The sequence below is a fragment of the Pseudoliparis swirei genome, chromosome 4 (genome assembly GCF_029220125.1).
Source record: "Pseudoliparis swirei isolate HS2019 ecotype Mariana Trench chromosome 4, NWPU_hadal_v1, whole genome shotgun sequence".
NCBI classification, from domain to species: domain Eukaryota; kingdom Metazoa; phylum Chordata; class Actinopteri; order Perciformes; family Liparidae; genus Pseudoliparis; species Pseudoliparis swirei.
This window is the reverse complement of record NC_079391.1, coordinates 7,652,521-7,675,568: the sequence shown is the minus strand read 5'-3', so window position 1 is coordinate 7,675,568 and position 23,048 is coordinate 7,652,521. Positions and strand designations below refer to the sequence as shown.

General features: G+C 43.3%; 1 protein-coding gene across 1 annotated transcript in view; it reads left to right on the top strand.

The window, feature by feature from the left end:
• The window catches only part of kif26ba (kinesin family member 26Ba), an 88,876-nt gene that overhangs the window by 15,271 nt on the left and 50,557 nt on the right, over positions 1 to 23,048 (top strand). Inside the window, exons 3-4 of the mRNA XM_056412951.1 lie at positions 12,090 to 12,752; positions 21,585 to 21,766. Of these exons, the coding sequence (XP_056268926.1) occupies positions 12,090 to 12,752; positions 21,585 to 21,766 (845 nt within the window). The remainder of the gene's footprint in view (positions 1 to 12,089; positions 12,753 to 21,584; positions 21,767 to 23,048) is intronic.

The window sequence follows — 23,048 nt, the reverse complement described above, 5'->3', positions numbered from 1 at the left end:
TTCATTGATTATTTACTCCAGTGGTTTATGGAAGCTCCTGCCATGCTGCATAATGACCTGCCATGCCGGGTTTGACTGAGGCTGAAAATTGGCTTTAAAATGTAGAAAGAGAAAATCACAGGACGGTCAGTGTGAGCTAGAACACAAACACATCTCTTGGGTGTTATCCAGTGTTGGGCAAGTTACTGAAAATTAGTAATTAGTTATAGTTACTAGTTACTTCTTTTAAAAGTAATTTAATTACTTTACTAGTTACTGTATATCAAAAGTAATTAGTTACTCGGGAAAGTAACTTTTAAGTTACTTTTATGTCTGCTTTTTTAATGTAATGAACAGTACTGAACAGTCAAACACAATAAACATATGTTGTAGACCTATTTATTGCAATCAACAGGGCAACAGGCCTTCAAATCAAGCAGTAGTACAAAAGTCCCTTTTAATACTTAACTTAATACAAAATAACTGTCTCAGTCATTTAACAGTGGTTTTTTTACATTAGGCCCAATGAAATAAAAGTGATTGGCCTACAGTATTAACACTAATTAAAAGAGAAAACAAAGGTGCCTTGAGGTGCTGCATATAATTGAGGGGGGGGGGGTGCTAGTGAGGCGTGTACGTGCTGATCTGGAGTCAGTTTGGTAGGATTTGGGTATAAATATATTATTTCATTTAAAATATGGATTTTTATTTAAAGATATTCATGTAATTTGCATGCAAAATAGGTCTACCCGAACCAGCGGACAAAAAATTCAACCAGCGGCAAAAACCGCGGACCTGGCAACACTGGAAGTGGCTGTCAATCACAGTGTGGCACCGTGCGTGCTGGTCGAGGGGGCGTGCCTGTGATTGGCGGAGTAGAGGGGAGGCGTGCCTGTGATTGGCGGAGTAGAGGGGAGGCGGGGTTAACCTGTCGTAAAACGGAAGTTAAGGGTGGTTGACGGGTACCGTTGTTGTTGATGTTCGAGCTGCTGAGCTGAGAGGAGCACGCTGTCTGTGTTTGTGAATGCCCAATAAAGGGAGGAATAATAACGTCGTCCCGTCTCCGTGTCATCAGTCCATAACGTCCGAGACGTTACAATATCATTGCGCCACCAAGGTCCTGCGATGTCAGATCAGAAGCAGCTAAAGTAGCCTAGCTTGTCTTCTTGTCTGCAAGTGTTCATTTTTCACAAAAGAGAGTAACGCGAGTAACGAACTCATTTAAATTTCAGTAACTGTAACTGCGTTAGTTGATTTAAAAAATACTTTGTTACACGCTCGTTACCGCTAAAAGTAGTGGAATTACAGTAACGCGTTACAAAGTAACACACCTGACACTTGTATTATTGCTGACTGATAGTATGAAGCTGTACCACAACTTTATACAGGGCACTCATGCTGCGCCTGTATATATAAATATGTCCACACAAACTAATTTTGAATCTCCAGTCATAATGCAGCATTTACATCCCACATGGCTAGTTGGGGGTGCTAATTCATTGTTGCACTGCTACAGCAACACACACATTCTCATGTGTTTGGCTCTGTTATCAATATATGTCAACATCGCAAGGGCGAGTGTGTACGTGAACGCAGACGAAAGTGTGTGTGTGTGTGTGTAGGCAGGTTACCATCGTGTCCTAACCAATCTAACTTCAACACCCATTAGTGGATCATAGGAAGGAATAACCCATTAAAACGGTGGTTAGAGGAGACATACCTCAGTGAGAGGGGGGGGGGGGGGGGCTCAGGTAATACATGAGTGAGATACAGAGAGAGAAAGCAAGAGAGAGGACAACTATTGGGTGAGTTGTTTATCACTGATGGCAAACAGATGATAGATTCTGGGGAGGCAGTGGTTGGTTTCCTTAATGTTTAGACTCTCACTAACATGACAACGTGTCAACGAGAAATAGTTAACGAGTTATTAAAAGGGTTTTCCTTTCGGGGGGCGGAGATAATCCAGACCACAGGAACTTCTGCTGAGAGCAAATCTATGGTTGTGTATTTAATATGGACATGGCAGTGCATCACAACAGCTTACAATATGTACTTATCATATTAAAGCAAGTCGGTATTAATTATAGATAGCCGAACAACCAATATCGGCACAATTTATTTGAACGACAGCAATGACGTAATTAAAGGCATATTTTCCCAAGTTGTGTTTTTTCCTTTTATCCGATGAGCACACTATATAGTCCTCTATATAGTCCTCGATGTAGTCCTCTATGTAGTCTTCTATGTTGTCCTCTATGTAGTCTTCTATGTTGTCCTCTATGTAGTCTTCGATGTAGTCCTCTATGTAGTTCTCTATATAGTCCTTGATGTAGTCTTCTATGTAGTCCTCTCTGTCGTCCTCTATGTAGTCTTCGATGTAGTCTTCTTTGTCGTCTTCTATGTAGTCCTCTATGTCGTCCTCTATGTTGTCCTCTATGTAGTCTTCTATGTCGTCCTCTATGTAGTCCTCTATGTAGTCTTCTTTGTAGTCTTCTATGTAGTCCTCTATGTAGTCTTCTTTGTAGTCCTCTATGTCGTCCTCTATGTAGTCTTCTATGTAGTCCTCTATGTAGTCCTCTATGTAGTCCTCTATATCAGTTGTTCTCAACTCTTTTTCAGTGACGTAAACGCCGTGCAATATTTGTTTCAGCCGAGTACCCCCTGACCAGTGCAAAGCATTTTGGGTTGAACAAATGATGTAATACGCAGATAGATTTAATATATAATATATACAATTCAGTTTATGAAATCACACATATATTTTATTGAATATGCATTTAATAACTATTTTCAAAGGCTTTTTTAATGGATGCTCATTTTAAATATGTTTAAAACAAATTTCACGTACCCCCTAGAGGGCCTTCACGTACCCCCGGGGGTAAGTGTACCCCCATTTGATAACCACGGCTCTATATAGTCCTTTATGTAGTCCACAACATAGAACTCCCTAGTAAGTATGGAGTAGTGAATGAGAGAATGGTATCGGACAGAGCCCATTAAAAACACACATCTTCAAAGCCAGACGCTCAACATCTGTGGACGTTTTTGTGGACCGACCCAACGACAGCTGTTAGAGATGCCGCTCGCAGTTAAAAACGTGCACGATCAGCACACAGATGAATCCCATCGCCCGAAGGTCAAGTTATCACGAATACACAAGAACAATACAAACCCGTAGTATGAACTTTCTGATCTCAGCTACGCTTCCCTTCTTCTATTCATCCACACGATCCCTCTTCTTCCCTTTGTCCATCCTTCCTTCTCCGTCTGTCTCTCTCCTCTTATTTCAGCATGGCCACACTTTTATAATTTAGGCTAGATAATGTGTTGATGCTTTAATCCAGATTTATACGATCAACATCATCACAGATTTATGTTTTGTGTTTTTTTTTGCTGGTAACATTCACCATTGGCTCCTTTTTTTTATATTCCCAAAAGAGTTTATATTTAATGGAAAATAATTGTCAATATAGATTGTGATGCACACATGCTCAGCTGACAATGAGCCTGTGGCTGCAGTGGTGGTTAGTAAATCAAATCCGGCGTGTAGCGGTGAGCTATGTGTCCCCTGCTGATGACAGTTTGACTGCAGAGAGCCGCAGTAAATCAAAAGTGGAGAAGGCCGGCTGCTCTTGAAGCTCGATTACTTGAATAATGTCTTCTTCTTTTATAAACAAGATGATGCTTCACTGTTCACTGTCAAAAGTACAAAGGTGGTCAGATGAAAGCCTGCGTGTGTGAACGCTTTTATCATTCCTGCACTACTTTAAACCAGTGGTTTCCAGATGTGTTGATGTCTCGAGCTGACAGAATCTCATTGGTCCAGGATATTACACACTTTAATGTGGCAGCGGGACACGGGGGCATGGCGAGTACCGAACACGTCCTGAGAGAGTGACAGAAACAGCAGAAGAGACAGACGGTGACAGACAGAGTGTGTTTTGGGAGAGATGGTGAGAGAGACCTGTGCATGACCTGTGTCAGTGTGTCATTTGTCCACCATGTCTGCTCATCCATATGTTTGGTGTGTGTGTGTGATGTCATTTATAACCTCTGTGGTATTGACCTTGCTCCTGCACAGACATCAGACTCAATCATTCTCTCTGTCACACACACACACACACACACACACACCACTATCATCATCAGTATCATCGCACACTATCATTCTCCATCATGAGATCCAATGTGCACGATCATGAGCCACCATCACACTCGAAATCTGTCGTATTTATTTCACATATAGTGTCTTTCGGTTGGGTTCCATTTTTCATTCTTATCATTTTTCTTCTGTCACACTCCTGCCTTCTGCCGTGTGTGTGTGTGTGTGTGTGTGTATGTTTGTGTGTGTGCCCTTCAGAGCAGGTGCAAGAGACCGCCTGTATCTCTTCTGCATGAATTCACTGATCCCAGACCTGCCGAGAAATATGTGTGTGTGTGTGGGTGTTTGAGTCCTTTGCGTCCTACAGAGTGTGTACAGGAGCGAGTCGTGGTGAAATGAATGAGGAGAGAGATGAGAGGAGGTAAATGAGTACAGAGGGACTCATCTAGAACTGATTACACACACACACACACACAGACACACACACACACACACACACACACTATTAAACCAGTGTGATTCTGGCTAATACTGAGTCCGAACGTGCTCCTCCTCTCCGCTCTAATGAAGAATACGACTTTTCTGTCTTAGTCTTTCCTTTCTCGTGTCTTCGTCCTCATGAGGCAACAGACCTGTGCTAAAGATACAATACATTAAATTAGGGAATGACAAAGGTTTAATCATAATGCAAGGAGGGTTGCAATCACACTGTTCAGTGTCACGATGTGCTGACACACGTGCACGCTCACACACCAAAACCACGGTAATGGACAAAGGAAGTGGTCGTTTCTCATCAAATCACAGTAATGCCGTCCTTCTGTCCCCCGAGCTCACGAAGAGACGCTGAGGTCACTGGACGGTCAGCCTGGACCTTATCTTCCTCTCCTTGCTTTCTCTTTCTCACTCCATCAGAAACATGTGTTTGCTACGTGTGTTAGACGCACAAAGAATTTGACTTGGCGGCCGGTGTGTACACATCAGACAGACAAACAAAACGACAACAATCAACAGCCAACAAGAATTTAAACATTACATTTCCAATGGTATAAAATAAAAGTGCACAAGCAGATAACAGTGCTGTAGACACGGTACTGTAAGTGTGTGTTACAGTGTAATGTGTGTTAAAGTGACGTGTGGAATTAAATATTAAATATTAAGTATAAAGAACAGTGTGTGTCCAGGGTGAGAGGGGTCAGCTGCAATTACACCGGAGAGCTGAGGCTGAGTTTGTCAGGCTCTCTCTCTCTCTCTCTCTTTCTCTCTCTCTCTTTCTCTCACACACAGCAAAAGGTTCACATTGAGGCGTTAATATCAAACCACAATCTTATCAAACTGTGTTAAAATACTCAAAATTATAGATTGCCGCATTAAACTCTTTACACTCCTGTGTGTGTGTGTGTGTGTGTGTGTGTGTGTGTGTGTGTTTGTGTGTGTGTGTATTTGGACCAGGTTAATGTAAACAAACTATTCTACTGAAAGATGAGCTGGAAAATGGAGCATTAAGGGAAAGAAAAATGTAGACATAGGGTCAAAAGGAGGGCACATGGGAAAAAAGAGCGAGAGAGAGAGAGAGACCGTGTGTGTTGGCTATATTTACCATCACCCAATTTCAGCAAAAACCTTCACCTCTCTTCCCACACACTCCACTCTCTCCTCCTAAACCTGTTCAAAACACAGCTCTCCTTCTTCTCTTCATTTCAATCAGGCAGCTTGGCTGCTCCCCAAATCTCGGCTAATTTAGAACAATAAGGCCCTCATCTCAAGGACCGAACACCGTGTCCACTTAATTGCTCCTTGGTCGCCCGCCTAGTGTGTGTGTGTGTGTGTGTGTGTGTGTGTGTGTGTCAGGCACATACAGAGGGGCTGAAGAAGCCAGTAGAGATTAAATGTTCCTTTTTCGAAAGAACTTCTGGAAATATCTGACTTTTCCAATTCTTTCCAAATGGGGAAATCAGGACCACTAACTATTTGGCATTAATTGGAGGATTCACAATGTATTCATACTGCTTTATCTTATTGTATCTTTTTATTTGAAATAACATACATTAACAGGAAGTAAAATGTGACTCTTACACTGGTTACAAACTGTACACTGCATTTGGAGCAAGAAGATGAGATAAACAATAAACAAGGACTTAAAAATAACTGATTAAAGTTGGGACTTATATGGAGGATAGTTTTTATTTTCCGTCATCATACATTTCACATAGCTCTTGAAAAAGCAACACTAACACTGGGTTCTTACAGTAAAACCATCCATAAAATACACATTTCTAACCCCTTCTACACAACACACTTGTCCTCTTTGTGTTCTAGTACTATAATACGACTCGACCTGCCGATTCCCTTTTAAATCTTTACGCACAGACATCTCGTCTCTCTGGTTTCTATCGGACATTATCTCTCCGACTCCCGTGAGTTAGTGGCCAGTGGGATTTGAGGTGACATGACATACTTTTAGTGCGGCTCCAATAAAGTTCCCTAGAAGATCAATGTCCTGCCATCTGCATTAAAGCTCTTTGTGTCCGCTTTAGAGATGAAGATAAACGGACTCTTTGCAGAGGGAACGTTTCAGTCGCACAGGAAGAACTCCTTTAGAGCCCGGAAACTGTTCTATCATCATTATCACTGGCGGCGTTCGTTATTACCGCTCCCTCCCTCAGCGTGAACAGACACAATTATTGTAACCAGCAGCAAATGTGTCACGACCCCCTTGGCTGAGGACAATTATTAAACATACAGTGAAAAAATTTAATAAATGCATTGATAAACAGTGAGAGAGAGAGAGACTCTCAGCTCTCCGGTGTAATTGCAGCTGACCCCTCTCACCCTGGACACACACTGTTCTCTATACTTAATATTTAATTCCACACGTCACTTTAACACACATTACACTGTAACACACACTTACAGTACCGTGTCTACAGCACTGTTATCTGCTGAGAGAGAGCCACTGCTGAAAGATGTTTTTAGATCATATAAAGTACATACAAATTATTCGTAATATTTATAGCAATATAATTATGACACTGGCAATGTGTCACTTTGTTAAACACCTTCTTCACCTGCAACTGTTGTTGTGCTGTTTCATGGGAAGAGTGTGACTATAAAGTACACTAAAGTACACAACACAGTGAAGTACTTTTACAGAAGTATATGATCCGAATCTTCTTCGCTGCTCAGCCTCCAGCTCGGCGACGTGGTTCTGCGAAGACTGGACACAGAGACCCCAGTGTCTCTGTGCTGCAGAACCTCTTTGACTGGAGCCGTGTCCATGTTCTTGGTGCTCTTGAAGTCCGAGCAGAAGTTCCCCTCTTCGTCTCTTTGTGTGGGGGATCCGCTCTTCTTCGCTGCGGTTAGGTTTCTGTCGAGCGTTCCGAGGCAGAAACTCCGTGGGTGTTTGAGTTGGTGGTGACCTCATAGCTGTTTGTCTGGTGTATCGCTCTCAGATACGCTACTTTGAGGTACTTCTTCTATCTTGTCGTATCTTGGATTGTGGAAATCTGGATCGTGGGCCATGCCTTCTACTCGTTATTCATACATTTAAGTAATATTCATTGAATGTGTTTATGTAACTCTATAATGCTTCATTCTGTACACATGACATCTATTCACCTGTCCATCCTGGAGAGGGATCCTCCTCTGTTGCCCTCCTGAAGGTTTCTACCCTTTTTTCCCTGTGAAAGCTTTTTTTCCTATTTTTTGGGAGTTTTTCCTGATCCGATGTGTGGTCAAAGGTCAGGGATGTCGGATGTGTACAGATTGTAAAGCGCTCTGAGGCTAATGTGTAATTTATGATTTTGTGATATACAAAATAAACTGAATTGAATTGTATACGATAAGTACTTCAGTGGTCTTCAGTGGAATGTTTCAGTTTCAGTTTGTGCAATGAGGTCTGATCCTGAATGTGATCTATGTGCCTTTTATGCCCATCATGGGATCACACGTACACACACACACACACACACACACACACACACATACATCCAAACCACTCAGTTCGACGCCAAGGTTTGAGCTCCTGCCTTACGCGTGCGCGTGTGTGTGTAGGTGTGTGTGTATCTTGTGGTTTTGCGTTTTGTTGACGCAGCCTAGAAGGCAGCCCTCTCATTGAGAGGCTTGACTATTAAATGAAATATTGCTTTGTGTGGACACATACAGACGGTGTATTGATTGGGGAAAGCTTACAGGCTTGTTATTGATAGAGGCTTACGTGTGTGTGGCAGACACATATTAGATTCACTCTCTTTTTCTCTCATTACATTATGAGCATTTGGACTCCCAAAGAGGCAGACCACACACACACACACACACGTCATGTTCAGTAGACGTCTGGGAGAAAATGAAAATGTGTGAAGCTGTTGAAGAAGTCAAAGAATCCATTGATTATATAAAACAAGAACGTTGCCTGTTCACTCATATCAACATGTCCCAGATCTGTTTTTCTGCCTTCCCTGTCAGTCATCTGTCTCTCTATCCTCACGTCTGTTTATCTAAATCTGTCCATCACATGCCTATTGATCAGACGCACATGCGTGCTTCATCTCTATAAATCACGTATTGATTAAGCTTCAGTAAACAAAGAGTGCCTCTCCATCCCTTTGATTGGTACTGCACATGCACAGCCTCTTCCCCGCACCCGTCTTCAAATAAAAGCCCCAGTATGTTGAACAACTGGCAAGAGTGATGCGTTTGCTGTTCTACGAATACGGATGGACACGTGTAATTGGTGATCGCTTTTATCCCATTTATTTATACATTGCGTTGAAAATGCAGCTGCAAAAGAAGACGGTGAATGTAATGGCTTTGTTCCTGAGATGCAGAAGCACCGCGGTCAAGAGAAAAGCAGTTCTAGAATACGGAGGAATGTTCAAAGAATAACGTAAATTGATAGAAATGTGTCACTTTTTATTCTTGTGGAGAATGCTAAAATAACATGTAATGATGTTTACATGTGACCATGAACCCTCAGTGTGCTGCGTCTATCATCTGTGCAGAAAAGAGCGAGCGCCTCTGTAACAGTTTAGCTCCACGCCTTCCTTTTTGTAATCGTTGTTTTCATCCTGTCACACCATCTCGTCAGTCCAACTCCCCTCACCTGCCTCTGATCACCTCGTTAGTCCCTCATTCCCTTCACCTGGTCATCACGCCCTTCTCACCTGCAGCCCATCCCCTCATTAGTCCCTCACTATTTAGCTCCCTCACTTCCACTTGTCCTCTGCCAGATTGTCTTGTGTTTTCGTGCCAAGTTCTCCAGCGTTATTAGAGTATATTCCTGACCTGCCTGCCCTGACCTCTGATTCTCTGCCCCGCCCCTTTTTGGACTTGTTTGCTTCTTCGACTGATCTCCCGGTTTTGACCCAGCCTGTTTCCAACCAAAGACAGTATTCTTTGTTACTCCTGTCTGAGTCGTGCTTTTGGGTCCTCTCTAATAGCGCCGTGACAGCCTCCACAGATACCTGGCCTTAGTGTTCCAGGAGAGGTCGGCAGGTTGAAAGCAGGACGATAATTACAGTTATCAGATGTTTTGATGACTTATGGAGCTCTTAAGCAGAGAATACCTTAACGCTACACTTACACGGACAAGTGGCCCACAACGTCGTTTAAATCCCACTTTGAGTCTCGAGCGCGGCGAGTAAAGTCGTGTTCGTGGGGTTTTGCTTGTGAACTTTGATATTTAGACCACAGAGTCGTGGCAGGAGACGTCGAGCTTCGCTCCGTGCGAGCGGCTCCAATTAGTCTGGGAAAACGTACACACATCACACACACATGCATGTGTACACACATCACATACACCTATATAAGTACATGCATGTGTAGACGCATCACACACACATGCATGTGTACACACATCACATAAACCTACATAAGAATATGCATGTGTACACACATCAAATAAACCTATATAAGTACATGCATGTGTACACACATCACACACACATGTACACACACACATGCATGTGTACACACATCACACACACCTATATAAGTACATGCATGTGTACACACATCACATACACCTATATAAGTACATGCATGTGTAGACACATCACACATACCTGTGCACATACTTGCATGTGTACACACATCAAATAAACCTATGTAAGTACATGCATGTGTACACACATCACACACACATGTACACACACATGCATGTGTACACACATCACATAAACCTACATAAGTACATGCATGTGTACACACATCACACACACATGTACACACACATGCATGTGTACACACATCACATAAACCTACTTAAGTACATGCATGTGTACACACATCACACATACCTGTACATGCACACACATGCGTACACACATCACATTCACATTAACACACACTCACTGCAGCTTCACACTGCCTGTTGTGTTAAAGGTCCGTCTCGGTTGCGGCACACACAAGAGGAGGTGGTGAAAGTGGGAGGGTTGTAGCTGTGGGAGGGTTGAGAGCCGGTGGAGCTGTGGACCCGTGCCTGTAAGGGGCCTTTCTTCTGATCGCTTTTATTCTTTCCAGACCAGGACATTCATTCAGAGTTGTTCTAGAGGAGGAACACGGTCTTCAGCTTAAAATTCAAATTATCAGCAGTTATTTTAATCAGAACCAAGTCATTTGGAAGTGAACCAAATACATAAAATACAAAGGTTTGCTTTCTTAGATTTATGATAAAAGAGTGGATTTAGGAATATGATTAAAGAACACGACATGCAGGTTATTGAGACATCATTATGATCGGTTGGTGTTATTATAACAACTATTGCATAAGAAGAGTTAAATTTACTAATATATGTTAAAAATGCACAACAACAATATAGTTTGAGATATTGTCAGTTAATAGAAATAAATTCAACTGAAAGAGTATTAAAAGACCAACGGAGCCAGAAATCATGGTGTTTAATTTGAAAAAACATATTAAATTATTATCTGAAGAAATGAATTTTCCCAAAAAGGTTCATGCAATTAGTTTTTTGGGGGATATATTCTTTTTTAATTCTCTTTACAGTAGTTTTCATTGCCATTTTAATGGGAAATGAATGTAATTTGGCAGTAAATTGATGGCCGAGCAATTCATTAATTATATCTGTTTGAATAATTAGATTAAATTAGATTTAGTATTTTCTATATTTATTGCAGCAAGAGGTTCTACAGATGTTTAAAGTCACATCATGCACTAAATCTCACTCAAAATCACGCTGTAGTGTTGAAAGATGCTGAGAAGGTAAGAAGGGAGAGGGATGGAGAGAGTGTGTGCGTGTGTGTGCATTTTTATGTGTGGACTTGCTTTTACATGTCCTAGGTGTGTGTGTGTGTGTGTGTGTGTGTGTGTGTGTGTGTGTGTGTGTGTGTGTGTGTGTGTGTGTGTGTGTGTGTGTCCATACACATCTTCCCCCAGGCTATAAGGCAATGAATGTTTCTCTTGGATTTTATATAAATATTCATAGTCATGATTTGTTCAACATTCCTATCATTTCTTCTTCTCTCCTCGTCTCTCCTCTCGTCTCCTCTCCTTCTTACATGCATGTTCCAGCGCAGCTCAAAACATGCTGCTCTTGCTTCTCTTCTCCTCTCTTTTCTTGTCTTCTCTTTTCTTCTCTTCTCTTTTCTTCTCTTCTCCTCTCTTCTCCTCTCCTCAACTTCTTACATACATGTTCCAGCGCAGCTCAAAACATGCTGCTCTTGCTTCTCTTCTCCTCTCTTTTCTTGTCTTCTCTTTTCTTCTCTTCTCCTCTCTTCTCCTCTCCTCTCCTTCTTACATACATGTCCCAGCGCTGCTCAAAACATGCTGCTCTTGCTTCTCTTGCTTCTCTTCTCCTCTCTTTTCTTCTTTTCTCTTTTCTTCTCTTCTACTCTCCTCTCTTCTCCTCTCCTCTCTTCTCTTCTCCTCTCCTCTCCTTCTTACATGCATGTTCCAGCGCAGCTCAAAACATGCTGCTCTTGCTTCATTTCACTCTCATTCAATCATCCAGACATCCGTCTAAATCTTGGCCTTCTGTTCCTCTCCTTCCAGGATCCCTCCTTCTCTCTCCTCCTTCACGATAAGCTTCAGGTGCCCAACAGTTCTCGGCGGGCGTGGAACGAACGTGACAGTCGCTGTGATGTCTGCGCCACTCACCTCACGCAGCTCAAACAGGAAGCCGTGCGAATGGTCCTCACTCTCGACCAATGGGATTCGTCTCCCCCCTCTTCGCCCCCGGCCCTCTTTGGAAGATGTGGATCTCAAGGGCCCGCGGGTCCAATGGGAGCGTCTGGAGCACCGGGAGGTCCTGGTTCACGGGAGTGGATTCCTGCTTTTCTTCCTTCCTCTTACTCTTCAGCCGTTGCTGTCGTTTCACACTCGTCCTCCCAATCACCTTCTCCAAGTCTCAGCCAGACCCCGACGCCGAGCCCGAGCCACGGACCGCTCAACCCCGGCCATGGGAGTCCCACGGTGGGACCCACAAACCCACAACCTCAAGGTCCAGGTCACAGATTGGGGTCCAAGCCCAGTTCCCTGGGGCTTGGAGGTGGGGTGGACAGAAGGAATGGGTCCCCCAGTTCAGGGAAAGCTGCCCAACCAGTGACTGGAGTAAACAGCACTGGCAATAACAGTGGGAACGGAAGTACAACAGCTCTGCAGGCCCATCAGCACCTGAACCGAACTCATGGAGGAGTTACACTCTACCCGTACCAGGTAAGTGTGTGTGTGTGTGTGTGTGTGTGTGTGTGTGTGTGTGTGTGTGTGTGTGTGTGGTCGGGCGGGGGGATTTACATAATAATTACTATTAAGAATATGGTAAGGCTTACAATTAAGGAATGTATGTTAATCAATAATGTCCCCAAAATTCATGAAAACATGACTTTGTGTGTGTGTGTGTGTGTGTGTGTGTGTGACACATACAAATTATACAATGTGTATGGCTACTTTTCCCACGTGGACTTTGCAAATATTACCATGGAAACTGAATATATTAATTCTGGTCTTATAGGATTACAACAAATGGACCGGCGAGCAGCGTGCAGATGAATTTATCTTTCGATATGAGTTTGACAGGCAGGACAAGAACAACATTCTAATTTGTCAGCTCGGAGCTGCTTCTGTAATGTGACCGTGTTCGTGATCCACCTCTGACGATACCTGAGAAAGGAGCCAGGATGTGTTCAAGATAAACATACAGGCTCCTATCCTCTGTTCTAGTCTCCTGGAGACTAATACTGAGATATGGCCCGGAGTGCTTTATAGTTGACGTGTTCATTCAAGCGACAAAACAAAACAACAAATGAAAACCTTTATTTAACCAGGTGAATCCCATTGAGATTAAAAATCTATTTTTCGAGGGTGACCTTGCCAAGACAGGCAGCAACATAAGAAACACATAGTCACGAACAACAAGACGAGTTAAAAGAAACTAAAAGTTAAGAGACAATGATATAACGAGTTAAGAAACATTGACATTTTTGGGAACATGCCTCCATTTCTTTCTTTTTTAAAAATCTAAAAGCAGTAAGTGGTATCATTTTGTGCTTTGCAGGAATCAATTCAAATCTAAAAATACAAAGAGTTATTTTCTCCCAGTAGAGCTCCCCATGAGGACACAATAAAAGCTCAAATATCCTTTTCAGCGGAAGTGAAGTGGGACATAAAGTTGAGCCGACGCAAACGGCACAATTGAGTCGAATTTAAAATGAATTTAAAAGAGGAGTTTTTTTTTGAGAAGACAGGAAAAGAGAGTGAGAGGGATCATGAGCAGACGAGAGTGGAAGATGGTAGGTGGGAGAAAAGCCCGCAGGTGATGGGGTCTCGAGGTGTAAAGGAGAGCTGAGCCTGCAGGGGAGATCCAGAGGTGTGAATCTGTGAGTGTGTGTGTGTGTGTGTGTGTTAATATGTGTGTATGAACGTGCTCTACAGATGTAATAATTCATACAGCGATAATTAGAACTCTAGGGACTCTATGTCACCCCGTAGCCCTTCACTCTCTCTCTCCGTTTCACACACACACACACACACATCCCTTATGCCTTTTCCTCTCCCCTATTATTTTTCCTGTCTTTCTCACACTTTTTCATACTCTCCCTTACACTGTTTTCATATCTCTTAATAGTTGTATTCAGTCCAGAGATATGGAGTCGTAGGTGGAAATACATGTTTTACAATCTCTAAAATTGTTTTGTTAAATAGCCTCATGTTGTCATGGCGGTGTTGATGTGTGTTCATGTTTCCTTTTGATAATAGCCTTTCATAATATCACATTGTTTAGATGACATCACAGTTGGCTAGAAAAAGAAAATAAAACAGTCTCACACTTCCGTTCTTTCCTCATTATGTATTTGTTGTATGGTTTATATTCATATATGTTGAAGGAGGTATATGAGTGTGAGTCTGTCTGGATGTGTGTTCATGTGTATTAAAACAACTTGTAAGTCAGTATCTGTGTGCAAGTGTGTGACTATGGATAGTCTTTATTCCACCGAGTGAAATGAGGCTGTAAGTGGCAGCCATGATAAGATGGGTTCTCTCAACGCTCAGGAATGCTTCCTTTTTGTAAATATCTTTTAGCAAAGGGTACCCAGTGATTATCAACTGGTGGGTCGCGGGCCTTTGCCTGGGTAAATAGACATTTTAATAATATTTTTAATTAATTTCATCGTGTGATTTTATTTTGAAGGGACTTTTTTATGCCAGCTCGTCCCTCCATGTTTTCAGCAGCGTGGGCCAGGTTGGATCAAACCATCCTGATATGAATTCTTTCAATCCTCAGGAATGCTTCCTTTTTGTAAATCTCTTTTAGCAAAGGGTGCACAAGACGATCCTTATCGAAAGGAAAGGAGATTTTGTCGGCCCACAATTCCTTGCGGCAGCAACACCTTAAGTGCCATAGCAGACCCACGTGAACAATGGTTATCTTTTCCTAAGTGCTCGTGAATATCCCTTTGCATCTTTCCTTCACCACATGACATTTTCCATGGAGGTCAAGCAAAAGTAGTGCGAAAAAGACATAGGATGTAATTTGTTTGTGCATTTACTTCTGTGTTCTGTATTTGAGTTGGTACCTGGGCTGGGCGGTGAGCAATGTGAGCAAGTGTGAGTGTTTGTGCTGTGACTTTGAAAGTAATGTTTCAGCGAGAGAGGAGGAACCGAGCACGATAATAAATCATCCTCGTTTAGACTCACCCATGGGAGAGGAACAGAAGGGGAGGAGAGATTACTAAAAATCTAAAGTCACAGAGTTTCAGAAGTAGCACAACAGAAGACACAGCGGAGAGACGGGAGGACGGAGAGATAAACGGAGAGCATGAGCAACCCGCCTGGGTAGCTGACATTAATATCTTGCTGGGTCAGCGATATGAGAGGTGACAACCTCCACATTATTTTTATTTATTAGGAACTTTCGGTCCCACAAGAAGTGTAAAACAAATGGAAAATGCTGAATCAGTCAGAACAAAGACTGATGATTATATACAGCAGGGTGGGGGTGAATCTTCAAGGTAGCTTACTGTCTTCAACGATAAGAAAATAAACTCATGTAAAATTATTCTGAGGTGGTTTCTCTCTCCCTCTTTTTCACTTCTCTCTCTGGCATGAGAAAACAGATCTAATATTGTGTCTTTGCCCTTGCTCTGTCCTTCAAGCAGCTAATTGAAAACAGGTTGATACAGTATCACGTGTGCCCGTGTGTGTGTGTGTGTGTGTGTGTGTGTTTATGTTTGTTGTGCCTGAATGTGTGTGTGTGTGTGTGTGTGTTTGTCTTGCAGAGAGAAAGGATACACACACACGTTTGGTATACACAGACAATGTTTACAATATTTTCTTAACATATTATGTACAACATCAAACTGATCCAGTGGAGTTGCACACTGGATCAGTTCTAAGTTTATACTTTACCGCAGATAAGATAAGATACGATAAGATAAGATAAGATACGATAAGATAAGATATGTACATTATTCATTCCCAGGGGCAAATTTCTTCGAAGCAGCAGCAAACATGTTTACATATGTACAATACAATAAAATAAAATAGCAGGGCAGGACATATTACAATTCAAGAATTTAAATGAAAATGAAAAATGAAATGAAAATGAAGGTGTGTACAGTGTATATAAAGTACAAAGTGAATGCAGTGCACGGTTTATTGATGTTCATTCTGAGGAGGATCTGGCCAGAGGTGATTTATCATGAAGCAGTCTGTTGGAGCGCGTGCTCCGCTGTCCCGGCAGGAGGTGGTGGAGAGGCTGCTCCGGGTTCTCCAATATGGATAACCATTTCTTCAGTGTCCTCCTCTGCACCACCTGTTCTGGATAGTCTTGTTTGCAGCCAGTGATGGAGTCGGCCTCCCTCACCAGATTAGTGAGTCTGTTGGTGTCTCCGTCTCCAACGCTGCTCCCCCAGCCGACTACGGAGAAGTATACAGGGCACTAAACAATGTGTGCAGCTCACCGAGGGGAGGAGGAGGAGGAGGAGGAGGAGGTGTGTTGTGTGGAGGAGACAGATGAGTGCTGGGAACTAAACCTATTTAAGTCACAGTTTAGCTCGTTGGCCGTCTCCAGGGAGCCCCCTGGTTGTCTCCCTCCAACCTTGAAGCCAGTTATCTGCTTCACCTCCTTTACATTGTTCTGCTGGAGTTTGGCCTCCAGCTTCCCCGAGCTTCACCTTCAGCTCCCGCTGGACTCTCCTCAGCTCATCCCTGTGCCCAGACATGAAAGCTCGCTGCTTTCCCCTTATTAAGAAGTGCTTTCAGCTCACCGGTGATCCACGGCTTGTTGTTAGGAAAGCAGCGTCCAGTCCAGGATGGTTTGGCGGTGTCAACACAACACAGAACTTTATATATTCCGAGTTGCAGTCCGTCACGCTGTTGATGTCCTCCCCATGTGGTCCACACAGCACAGCACAGTCCTGCAGGGTGTCATTAGCCCCCCTAGACCACCTCCTAAGAGTCTTGGTGGTCACAGTCAGCCTCTGCGCCAGAGGAACATACTTTGGTGTCATCAGGACCAGGTCGTGATCAGACCAGCCAAGCGGGGGAAGAGCAGTGGCACTGTACGCATCCTTAGGATACAGAAGGGCCAGAGTGTTATTGTTCCGTGTGGAACAGTCAACGTACTGGTGAAAAGTGGGCGGGCTTTATCCAGGCTGGTGTGGTTGAAGTCACCAGTGTTTGCCAAAAATGCGGCAGGGAGTAGATTGGATGGTGTCCACGTACACGGCGTCAACAATGGCGGACGTGAACTCCCTCGGCAAATAATACGGACGCATCCCCACGGCTCATGTTGGGGCTACAGGAGCGCTGCTTCACACACACACACGTGGTCGGGATTGCACCACCTCTCGTTCACATACACATCAACCCCCGCCACCTCCTCTTCCCGCTCTGTGTGGCGTCTCTGTCCGCGGTTTGCGCAACGCCATCAGCTGATCGCGTGAATAGACAATGGCCATTGTGTGCGGCTCCCCGTTACATCCAGTGAAGTAACAGAAAAGCCACGAAAAAAGTTAAGAAAAAAGTTACAGTCCGGTTTTTTTTTTCCGACCGTCATTTAAACCAAACGTGAAACAAAAGACAATGAATTAAAACCCACACGGGGAGCAACAACGTGTTTTCTATTACTTACTCCGGCCAAATTCTCCCAGGGTTCCTCTCTGGGAGAAGTGTGCACACGGTCAGTTGCCAACAGAACACAGCATTGAGCTCTGATGTGTATATTTGTGTTGACATGTCCTCATAGGCTACCGGCACGACAGGAGGTTTTGGGGTGAATTCTGAAAACAACAAATATGGTTAAATTAAATTGAGTTTATTTTGTATAGCCCAGAATCACAAATTTGCCTCAGAGGGCTTTATAATCTGTACACATACGACATCCCTGTCCCAGGACCTCACGTCGGATCAGGAAAAAACTCCCAAAAAACAAGGGCAAAAAAGTGAAGAAACCTTCATGAGAGCAAAGAGGAGGATCCCTCTCCAGGGTGGACAGACGCAATGGATGTCATGTGTACAGAATGAACAGCGTCTTAGAGTCACAACACATTCAATGAATATGACAGAAGTTATGAATAATGAGTCGTTCCAGATAACCACAATCCATGTAAACAGAAGGAGACGGGGAGGAAGGGCTCCAGCAGGAGGCGGGGCCAATGACGGAAGGCGGACGACCAGCGACAGACGCACAGTTTTAAACACATGGTTAACATCGTGAATTCAATATGATTCATAATAAGCTGCTCGCACAGATGACGACAGCCCTTTGTTTGGGGAGAACGTTCTGGCGTAGCGAAACAACAGATTGTGATAAGCACACGCATGCTGAGCTCACAGCCTGTGGAAAGCAGTGTGTATTTTGTCGTACATTTTGAATCATGAAGTGTCAGATAGCTTGTCCTAGTAACACTGCAGTGCGAAGCCTTGAGGCCTTTCTGAGTTGATTACTTTACACATGTTGATATGAGGCCTTAGTTTTCTTTTATCACACCACCCTCGGTCTCACCTTTGCTCTCTCTCTCTCTCTCTCTCTCTATCATTTACAGCCACTCTTTCATTTCTTTGTTGCCTTCGCTCTCTTTATATTTAATTTCCTTTGTGTGTTGTCTCCTTTTCATAACTATTTTCTGTGTCCTCTTTTCTAACTTTATTTTATTTTTCTTTCTGTCTCACATAGACTACATTTCTGTAACTCTCTCTCTCTCTCTCTCTCTCTCTCTCTTTCTCTCTCTCTCTCTCTCTTTCTCTCTCTCTCTCTCTCTCTCTCTCCAATGTGCAGCAGTAAGCATCTAGATTGTTTTACAGATTGTGTCTATGCTCCTGATGAAAGTTAGCAGGACCACACACATGCACACACACTTACAGGCACGCATGCACGCACGCACACACACACACACACACGCACACACAGTTTCTCGTTTCATTCTCCTCAAAGGATCCTGAGATTTAAGGCACACCTTCTGCGGAGGGTTTCTGTAGCATGTGGTCGGAAAAGGATATCAAATACAATAAATGAAAGAGTGATAGATGTGGAAGGTGAACGCTGGGGAAATGACGTTTGTGTTACAATGAAGATGAATGGTTTTACCAGTTTTTACCTTTTTGTAAGAGCAAAGAGAGAGAGAGAGAGGGGGAGAGAGAGGGGGGGGGGGATAAGTGGTCTCGCGTAGAGGCAGTTGGCTGCAGCACTCTCTCTGTCCTGGTATTAGCTATATCCTGGTCTCTCTTGCTGCGATGACCTAATATCCCCACAGGGATCATTAAAGTTTCATCCAGTGTAATTTAATCTAATTTATGGCAACATCGAGAGAGCAGCTCCTCCCGTGTGTCCTGTGGGGGGGGAATCTGAATTGAAAAAGTGGTAACAACGTCATAAGAAGAAACATTGACATCCAAAAAAATTAAAACTACTATATTAACGCAACTACATTACCCACAATGCCATTCAGTGCATTAGCCAAGTGGCCATGCAGAAATGGGGTCTATCATACATCCATCTAGTTTCAGGATGCAGTATTTTAGATGCAGAACTAATTTGACGGCTTTCTTACATGGAGGTGTAATGAGATGCATGGAGCGTAATTGCCCTTCAGCACATCGCTGTTTCAGACACAAAGAAGCACGGGACACCTTTTGGAATCTCATAATAGTATGACGTGAATGAGGAGGTGGTTATTGCACCTTTTTGGTGACTGGTCGCTGCAGCCGAGGAGAACAAAGAGTCTCTCCTGTCCTTGCGGTCTGAACTGCTGACCGCCACTTATTACTCAGCCACCTTTAATCCAGCTCTCAACTCAAATGATAATAGCCCTCTATGGGAACATTTCTCCCGCTCCCAACTGGTAGTTTTCCTCTTGCTATTTATCCGGATAAATGTGTATCGGGTAGAAATGAGCAGGTATTCCATGTAGCTCCCAGAACCCTTATTGCATACAGTCATGAATCCTTTAATAATGCAGCAGGAGCGAGCTAAGCCTGGAGGATTTGAAATGCTTGGAGGTGCACAGGGAGAATGGTATATAAACTACAGAGGCATCTCATTTACAAGAGGTAATTTATCAAGGCAGTGGACGGCGTGCCTGGACCCCAGGAGCCCTCAGCGTTAACTACACGCACAGTGCAGCTGATTTACACAAACACACACACATTGGGGCACACACATTGACGCGCATAGACACGCTAACAACAGGCAGACGTGCTCTCAGATTTACACACACCGGCGGTAGTTCCTTTTATAGAGCGCCGGGTAATGATTTAGGTGCACTGCTGTCTGCTTGCTGGCAGCACATAACAAACTATAATCAATAATCCATATCTATTTCACGAAAGGGTCATCAACACACACACACACACACACACACATCTGTGCACAAATGACAAACTAATGCAACACACTCTCTCATACAAGTGTGTGTCGTGTAAATGCCTGTGTGTGTGTGTGTGTGTGTGTGTGTGTCTTAAGTATCTTATCTGGACCAAAGACCCACACTCACACATGGCAACACAACTTAAAATATATCCCTTTGTTCATATTGACAAGAAGCAGAAATAAAGAGATTTGGGTCCAAAAATAAACCCTCAGGAATGTATTTTCTTCGATGTGTTTGCACTAAGAACACTTATTTTTTAATCAAACAATGTGATCAGATATTTAGAAACAGAGACACAGTGCAGATGGAAGTGTCCAGCGGCCTGGTGGTTGAGGCACATACCATAATAATCACAGCGCTGATCCTCCTAGACTTCACACGGTATATATTTACAGCATCCCGTAAATCAGATGAAACAGTAACTCACACAGACACATCAAACGTCATTACTTTATGGTGTTATAAGTTAAATGTTCTCTCTCTCTTAGTCCCCGCTGTCCTTCTTCCCTGAAGAGTATCTAATAAACGACAACGCCCTGAAGGGTGATCCAATAATACAAAAACAAATGTGAAGAGCTTAAGGGGGCAGAGCAAAGGGACGGAGAGAATGAAATTGAATGAGAGAAATATGGAGAGAAGAGAAAATAGAAGGGTGAAAGAAGGAGGCATTATGTTAAATGGGAAAAACTGAGGGAGTGGGGTTTGTTTGTTTGTTTGTTTGTTTGTTTCTGCATGTGTGGGACCCAGACAACATTCTCCTGAACGATGCCATGTGGTCGATAAATGTTTCAGACAACATAAACATACACTCTCCAACAGTTGCACTTTATTCCAAATAATAACTCAGAACATACCGTAAAGAGTAAAGAGAGGTTTCACAGTGTTTCAAGTCTTTTAAAAGATTATTTAGGAGTTTTGGAAATGTCAGTTTAATTCTGAAGCCAAACATCCATCAGAATATACAAATGAATTGACATTATTCTTCAATAGGAACCAAAAGGTGTGTTGGAAACCACTGTAGCATGCTGAAGTGTGTGTGTGTGTGTGTATGTGTGTGTGTGTGTGTGTCTGTGTGAGTCTTCTTTATTCTGTCAAGTGGAACAACCACACACAGAAGACATGGAATGCAGTGCGACTGGAGGAGTTCACGTTTTTAATCTCTCCCTCCGTCTCTCGTCAGATCTCCCAGATGATCTCCGAGGACTCCAGAGAAGGTCTGACCGAGGCGGCTCTGAACCGCTACAACACGAACTCTCCTTCACACACCAATTCCACATCGCGCACAAACTCGCCGTCTCACACGCCGGCTGTGACCACGACCGCGCCGACCACCACCTCCGCTGCCGCCTCCTTCTTTGCCAGGTAAGATGCATTCAGACCAGGGGGGGGCGTGTCATGAACATCACCTGACTTCCTGTGTCATCTGATCTCTCACCAGCATGCCGGTCTATGTTTATGCTTTAACATTCATGGAGAATTTATGTGGACACATGTGTGGTACTGTATTTTGTTTAATCCCACAAGGATTATTTATTATTGATGCATTATAAGTGGGCGAGCGCTGTCGCCTCACGGCAAGAAGGGGCCAGGATCGGATCTGTGTGGAGTTTGTGTCAGGGACGTCGTAGCCAGAGCGAGAGAGAGAGGACAAAGAAATATTAAATTATTTACTTACAGGTTACAAACACGACTAGTACGACAAACACGAAGTAAAACGGTACGAAGCCACACAGGGGAATGAGCCGAACAGGGTTTACATCCACAGGCAGGCGGAGGTGATTGGACAACGGGGAACGAGACACAGGTGGACACAATGAGGGCGGGGCCAGCAATCACACAGAAGGAAACAATCAGGACCAGGGCAGACAATCACAGGGAGACAGATGATACAAGGACTTCGAAATAAGACACAAAACGAGACAGAAACTCCGGGTCATGACAGTTTGCATGTTCTCCACGTGTCAGCGTAGATTCCCTCCGGGTTCTCCGGTTCTTCCCACAGTCTTGTCTCTATATGTGATATGTGATACACTGGCCAGGGTGAACCCCCGCCTTCACCCAATGTCGGCTGGGATCGGGTCCAGCGCCCCCGAAGAGGACGAGAGCTGCATTATGGGGACTAGAATAATCAGTGTTATGGAGGATCATTTCAGTAAAAACAAGAGAGTGAGATGCATTTTTACCAGTGTGTTTGTGCCAAATTAATCTTGGCTCATGGACGTTTACAGTTACTGCTTATGCTAATGTCTCTCAAGTTGAATAATAAAGCAGAAATAATGACCAAAACAACTACATTTTACAAAATGTTGGAAAAAAATAAAATAACTGTTATATATTGTGCTTAAGATTTTTCTTTTTTTCCGTGTTTATTCATAAATCAGTGACCGTTGATGAGCCGTGTAATCTAATCTAGAATAATGCAGTGCGCCCGACAACATATAAAACACCGGTAATCTGGGTAAATTATTGATGAATAAACACGGCGAGCTCGAAATGAATGAGTAAATTATTCATGAGTAAAACAGGACTACGAGCGTGTCACGGCGAGTGAAGTATAGCCGAGACGTCGTATGGAATGAGCTGCTTTAAATTATATTTTGAATGGGACCGTTGGTTTCCCTGCTCCCTTTTCACACATGCTCTC